The following is a 7289-nucleotide window of genomic DNA, read 5'->3' on the forward strand; positions in this document are numbered from 1 at the left end:
TTGTTTTTATTAAAACCGAGGTCCTAGGGGGGTCATGTAACACATGAAGGGATATTTATTCAAGCATAAATAACCATATGTTACTGTTCATAACGAAGTGGCTGGAAACGGTCAGGAGGGCCACAAAAGGTAATACATGTACAGTTTTTAATGGGGCGATCATGTTTTCCTGATTCAAAATATGGAAATGAATAATTCAATATGAGTTGTCTTATAATACAATTTTAATTGAGTAGTCCTCAGACACAATATGAAACTTTGCCGATAACAGACAAGCAAACATTATACAGCAAACGATATTGATGACACAAATCACATAACCATGAGGAAACACTCCTCAATTTTCCACCTTCCAGATATCTATAACTGTGTGTAAAAAATCTCTAGAGCCACCCTAGAGCATACTCATGTCGCCAACAATGCTTTAACGGTGTGGTCATCAATTTCAAATTCTGGAACAGAATGAGAAGAAATGGCAAGAGTAAATAGGACATACATGTACAGAAACGATCAATCTCTAGAGATCTAAATCTGAACCGGACCCTGTAAAATTAACCCCTTATCTTCCTGCTCCAGGCTGTCCTCCCACTTCCGGTCCATCGGCTGCCAATAGTCCGAGTGGTGCCGATGGACTTATGCCCTTACCATGAAACATGGTATACATGCTCCTACAATGCGACCGGGGCTGAGCAATGCCACCGGAAGCGATCTCCTGCACTGGGCCCGTGGGGGTTTTGGGGGGGGATGTGGGGGATGTGGGGTTCAGTAGAGTAGAGGGAAACAAGGGGCAACAATTCAAAGGACAAGGGTAGATTTATGGTTTTTGTGTGTGAAATTTCCCGCCGTCCCCATTATCAACGGGTCTCCCTATCTTCTTGGGTTTTCCTCCCCCGCTTTTGGACGATTTTAAAAATATCCAAGATATTCTCCATCGTCCGAAGCCAACTTCACATCTCTATTAATATGTATAAAATACCACAGCTATGAAGTACTATTAAAGCACAATATCGTCGTGGGCCACAGTAGACAGGAATGGTTATATGACAGCAGTAATGAAATGTAATGTATGACATTAAACTTACATGAGAAATAAATTTCGATGATCCTCCGCCGGACTTCATTACCCCGTGCGGTGCTGTCCGCATCAACTGCCAGCTCCTGTGGCTGATCGGGTGTCAAGTCTTCTTCAACCTCTGCATGCATACCGAATCTCAGACAAATGTTGTGTAGCATGCAGCAGGCAATAATTATGCTGACTACCTTTTTGGCACTGTATTGCAGGGCCCCCCCCGAGCGATCCAGACATCGAAAACGCCCCTTCAGCACTCCAAAGGTGCGTTCAATGACGTTTCTGGTGCTGGCATGAGCCTCATTGTACCGTTTCTCAGCATTTGTGTGTGGTGACTGGAGCGGTGTTAGCAACCAAGGCTTACAACCATAGCCGCCATCACCTATGGGATGCAAAATATGGAATGCATTGAAAACAACTTGCAGCGCAAACACCGTAAACATAATATACATAACTGTATAGCGATCATCTTTTAGATCCGGAGAACAGAACACTACACATGAGAGACAGACAAATCACAGGAAGTTGCAATTGTCACTTACCAAGTAGCCAGCCTTCGCCGTACTTTCCTTCAAGGAATTGAGTAGCCATAGAGGAATGCGCGAGAATGTAGGCATCATGGCAGCTCCCTGGAAAGTTAGCTACCACATTTAGGATGCGAAGGCGTGCGTCGCAAACCACTTGCACATTCATGGAATGAAAGTGCTTGCGATTACGGAACCCACTCTCTTCTTCCGACCTGGGTCTTAACGCAATATGGGTACAGTCGATAGCGCCCAACACGTTGGGCATACCGGCAATACCCATGAAGCCACTGCGGATCTGTTGGAGTTCTGCTGGATCCGTAGGAAAGACTATATAGTCCCTCATCCGCTTCATCATGGCGTTCAACACCTGTGCCAGATGCCGTGAAACAGAGGCCTGCGTCATACCAGCAACTATGCTCACCGGGTTTTGAAAACTTCCGGTACCAAAAAAATTTAAGGCACACAGAAGCTTACTCAATCCGGGCACAGCATAGTGTCGATTGGTCTTGGGGTCCAGGTCCTCACGCAGGTCTTCATACAGGGACAAGATTGCCTGTGAGCTCAGCCGGTATGTTCGGACAACATCTCTCTCACACATGCCAAAGAGCATTGCCTGTGTACGGATGACACGCGGCCGCTGGACGGCCTGTTGATGGGCCGGCTCTGCCTGCAGGGGATACAACAGATGATAAAACCGTCAATGATAAAAGACAACTCAAATTAGTGATGGATACATATAAATGCTTTTAGAACATGGATTACACTGGGTTATATGTTGATTTACAGCTATGTTCATTGACTTCATTTGATATATGCTTGGTCTTTCTACATTGATTGTAAAGCCTGTTGCTACATTAGCTATGTGATTCTTTTTTGGACGATTTTAAATGTCGTCCGATGTATTTTTAATCGTCAAAAATCATTAGAGGCGCTATATAATAGGAATCCCCCCTATTTATCGTCAGAAATCATAAATAGCGGGGAGGGGAAGGGGGAAGGGGAGGGCGGGAAAACCTCCACAAGATATCTCTAATGTATATATGGTATAAAAAACTACAGCCGGATTGGCTCAATAGCTGACAAAAATATGTGTCACAAAAAAGAGCAAAATAAATACAGAAAAAAACATGGCCATGGATCAGCGACAATTATGCACAACCGTAGAGGCGCCTGTGAACGGTCTTTTACGGGTGACTGTGGGCATAGGGCCGGCGCCATTTTGTTATACTCGGGTCGGTTTTCCCGATGGTTGAAATCAGTCTCTATCTTGAAGAACATAAGAAATTGTTAAAACCCTTTATCGTTTTGGTCGCCCTTCTCTGTACCTTCTTCACAGCTCGATTAACATTTCTATTCATTGTAAACTGATGTCTATAACGTGCCGCGGTATAAAAAGACTTTAAATACATTAATAAATAAACAAACTACAGCCCTTGGCTCAATAGCTGCAAATAGACAGACACTGGTCTCTAAGGCGACCATTACCGGCGCCCGTGAACGGCACTTTACGGGCGACTGCTTTCTCTTGTCCGCCTTACGGCGGCTATATTGACCGGCGCACATCCTCCGGTGCCCATCCACCGGCGCACATCCTCCAGCGCACATCCTCCGGTGCCCATCCACCGGCGCACATCCTCCGGCGCCCATCGACCGGCGCCCATCCTCCGGTGCCCATCCACCGGCGCACATCCTCCAGTGCCCATCGACCGGCGTCAATAGAGGCACCAGAAGGCATGGGCGCCGTTCTTACAGAAAACAACAGATCACCTACCTCCGGTCTTACAGCCGGGTTCTCGGGTCGGTTTGGTTCTCCATGCTGCGGCAGCCCCCCGTTCACCTCTCCAATCTGCCGAGCGTTTCCTGGGTTTCTCAGTCGAGCATACATTCGTCTCCTTCTCCACTGAATCATAATTAGCGTCAGAGCAAAAAAATACAGCTCGTCCATGGTGCAGTCCGGTACCTAACTGTTCGAACACCACACTAACACCACACTAACACCACGTAGAGGTAGGCGCTAAACTAGCACGTTAAGGCCGCGGCAAAACAGCGGGTTACAAAGGAGATAATCTGAGCGCGCGTTACGGTATCGGAGAGGAATAGCTAATTCCTTCATTATACAGCATTATACAGCTAATTCGTTCATTTACATGCCGGGTGCGGAAAGGGTTATGCGTCTGTTTTAAGAAGCGCTAAGGACGCGTGAAACTGGAGACTGTATCGCTGAATCGCCTTACGCGCCCGAATTGTGCGCTCCGAGCACGTTACAGACGGGCAATCTTCGACCGAACGATACTGTATCGACCTGATTGTGTAACTATAGCATGGGTTATTTTTCCCTATATGCATCACCTTGCACTTATCCATATTAAATTTCATCTGCCATTTTGATGCCCAAAGGGGCCAGATCCTGGTAAATAGTCAGGGTATGACCCTCCCACGACCAGGAATTCCTTTTACCTGCTGCGTCCATAATCTTGGATTTTTGAAGAAAGCTATGGCAGCACAAAACAAGGTCTCTAGGCCTAGAGTCCATTCTAGGACCAAGAGCCCTATGAGCCCTCTCTAACTTGAAGCTCCAGGGAGGAAGACTCAGAACCAATGTCAGGAAGTATTTCTTCACGGAGAGGGTGGTGGATGCCTGGAATGCCCTTCCGGAGGAAGTGGTGAAGACCAGAACTGTGAAGGACTTCAAAGGGGCGTGGGATAAACACTGTGGATCCATAAAGTCAAGAGGCCACCAATGAAGAGTGGGTGACTCGCCATAATGATGGCTACTGCCTGGAGACAATACCCTTATTCAATAAACATACACATGCTTACTGTGACTCCAACATCGCTCTAAGCTTCAACAGCAAGAGGAAATGTGGAAAAAAGGATTTGCACTCACAAAGAGGGGAGTAGCTGGCTTGTTACGGCGGTTACTACCCCAAACCAAATAAGCCTGATACTTCACTTTCATAAGAACATAAGAAAATGCCATACTGGGTCAGACCAAGGGTCCATCAAGCCCAGCATCCTGTTTCCAACAGTGGCCAATCCAGGTCACAGTAAGCAAGTACCCAAAAACTAAGTCTATTCAATGTAACCATTGCTAATGGCAGTGCCTATTCTTTAAGTGAACTTAATAGCAGGTAATGGACTTCTCCTCCAAGAACTTATCCAATCCTTTTTTAAACACAGCTATACTAACTGCACGAACCACATTCTCTGGCAACAAATTCCAGAGTTCAATTGTGCGTTGAGTAAAAAAGAACTTTCTCCGATTAGTTTTAAATGTGCCCCATGCTAACTTCATGGAGTGCCCCCTAGTCTTTCTACTATCCGAAAGAGTAAATAACCGATTCACATCTACCCGTTCTAGACCTCTCATGATTTTAAACACCTCTATCATATCCCCCCTCAGTCGTCTCTTCTCCAAGCTGAAAAGTCTTAACCTCTTTAGTCTTTCCTCATAGGGGAGTTGTTCCATTCCCCTTATCATTTTGGTCACCCTTCTCTGTACCTTCTCCATCGCAATTATATCTTTTTTGAGATGCAGTGACCAGAATTGTACACAGTATTCAAGGTGCGGTCTCACCATGGAGCGATATAGAGGCATTATGACATTTTCCGTTTTATTCATCATTCCTTTTCTAATAATTCCCAACATTCTGTTTGCTTTTTTGACTGCCGCAGCACACTGCACCGACGATTTCAGTGTGTTATCCACTATGACACCTAGATCCTTTTCCTGGGTGGTAGCTCCTAATATGGAACCTAACATTGTGTAACTATAGCATGGGTTATTTTTCCCTATATGCATCACCTTGCACTTATCCATATTAAATTTCATCTGCCATTTTGATGCCTAAAGGGGCCAGATCCTGGTAAATAGTCAGGGTATGACCCTCCCACGACCAGGAATTCCTTTTACCTGCTGCGTCCATAATCTTGGATTTTTGAAGAAAGCTATGGCAGCACAAAACAAGGTCTCGAGGCCTAGAGTCCATTCTAGGACCAAGAGCCCTATGAGCCCTCTCTAACTTGAAGCTCCAGGGAGGAAGACTCAGAACCAATGTCAGGAAGTATTTCTTCACGGAGAGGGTGGTGGATGCCTGGAATGCCCTTCCGGAGGAAGTGGTGAAGACCAGAAGTGTGAAGGACTTCAAAGAGGCGTGGGATAAACACTGTGGATCCATAAAATCTAGAGGACGTAAATGAATGTGGGGAAAAAAAAAAAAGATTTGCATTCACAAAAAAGCAGCGAGTAGCTTGCTTTTTATGGCAGTTACTACCCCAAATCAAATAAGCCTGATACTTCACTTTCAATGCATATCCAGCATAGCTCTCTGCTTCAACGGCAGGGGAGAAAGTCTTCAAGCATAGCTCTCTGCTTCAACGGCAGGGGAGAAAATCTTCAAGCATTTATTTATTTATTTATTTAGAGTTTTTATATACCGACCTTCTCGATATACATAATCGAATCAGGTCGGTTTCCATAAAACAAAACTTTCGCAAGTAAGGCGTTACATTAAACAATAAAACAGAGTATTGAACTAAGGCGTACAGCATAACATAAACAATAAACTGCGAATAGAACAATAAAACGTAAATCAATAAATATAAATCTTATATATAGATATATATACATAAATATATATATATAAATAAATATATAAAATATAAAATAAAAATATAGCATAGCTCTCTGCTTCAACGGCAGGGGAGAAGAAAAACTGATACTTCACGCATATCCAGCATAGCTCTCTGCTTCAATGGCAAGGGAGAAAGACTGAAACTTCCTTTCAATGCATATCCAGCATAAAACTCTGCTTCAACGTCAGGGGGAATGAAGAAAAGTGGATCTATATACAGACAACCAACAAGGATTGAATTACATAGTCTGGGTAAAACAAATAAGCATGGGTGTAGCTTGCTTATTGCAGCGGTTACTACCCCTAACTAATTAAGCTAGATATTTCATTTAGATGCAGCTCCAACACTGCTCTCTACATTAATGGTGGGGGTGGAAGGGTAATAGAACCAAAAGGTTACTAAGAGCCAAGAGAAACAGATAAGTATGAAAAAAAAAAGTGTGAAACTTGCTGGGCAGACTGGATGGGCCGTTTGGTCTTCTTCTGCCGTCATTTCTATGTTTCTATGTGCTTGGGGGGGCTGCCCTCAGCTGAATCACCTGGCTCGTGGCTGGATTGAAGAATAAATTGGCAGATTGAGCCTGTCACTTCCATGGCATTGCTGTATTCTGGGACCTCTGGCACCCATTGAATCCTAATGTGGCACTGCCTGGAGCGGTTTTCCAGATCCTCCAGCTTTTCCTGTATAGTCATAAGCTCTCCATCCATCGTGTCTTGCTGCGTGGCCACTTTATTTAAAGCAGTCCCATTCGCATCCACTCTCACCTCAAGCTCATCAACTCTGTGGCCCAGGCTGGCGATGTCATTGCGAATGTCAGACATCGAGGCCAAGAGTTCCTGCTTGTGTGCTTTTAAATCGGCCCGGAACTCTATAAGCCAGCCTCGGATGTCATTTTTGAGTTGAGCAGAAGCATCCACCCATTCCAGACTTCCCCTAGCTAGAGGATCGGTTCCCTGCTGCGGTGTCTCACTCTCAGTGTCCACGGCCTGCACGGGCCCAGCCTTGTGGTAGCTCCCATGCCAATGTATGCCCAGGTACTAGCAACAGCTGAATCGCTG

The 7289-nt window shown here is 45.1% G+C and overlaps 1 protein-coding gene across 1 annotated transcript; it reads right to left on the reverse strand.

Moving 5' to 3' along the window:
• Positions 1 to 405: 405 nt before the first annotated feature.
• On the reverse strand, positions 406 to 7052 carry LOC115083423 (putative nuclease HARBI1). Its single transcript, XM_029587227.1, has 4 exons — positions 6996 to 7052; positions 1612 to 2263; positions 1125 to 1451; positions 406 to 452 (listed from the first exon to the last, which is right to left on the reverse strand). Exons 1-4 carry the CDS (start codon positions 7050 to 7052, stop codon positions 406 to 408), a joined length of 1083 nt encoding a protein of 360 aa, XP_029443087.1.
• Between the last annotated feature and the right edge of the window lie 237 nt (positions 7053 to 7289).

Source organism: Rhinatrema bivittatum, chromosome 2, assembly GCF_901001135.1.
Source record: "Rhinatrema bivittatum chromosome 2, aRhiBiv1.1, whole genome shotgun sequence".
Taxonomy (NCBI): Eukaryota; Metazoa; Chordata; class Amphibia; order Gymnophiona; family Rhinatrematidae; genus Rhinatrema; species Rhinatrema bivittatum.

Coding starts and splice junctions, on each gene's coding strand:
- LOC115083423 (XM_029587227.1), bottom strand. CDS start 7,052: ATGTCTGACATTCGCAATGACATCGCCAGCCTGGGCCACAGAGTTGAT. Junction 1,452..1,611: donor CGGCGAAGGCTGGCTACTTG/GTAAGTGACAAT, acceptor TGCATCCCATAG/GTGATGGCGGCTATGGTTGT. Junction 453..1,124: donor TGCGGACAGCACCGCACGGG/GTAATGAAGTCC, acceptor ATTCTGTTCCAG/AATTTGAAATTGATGACCAC.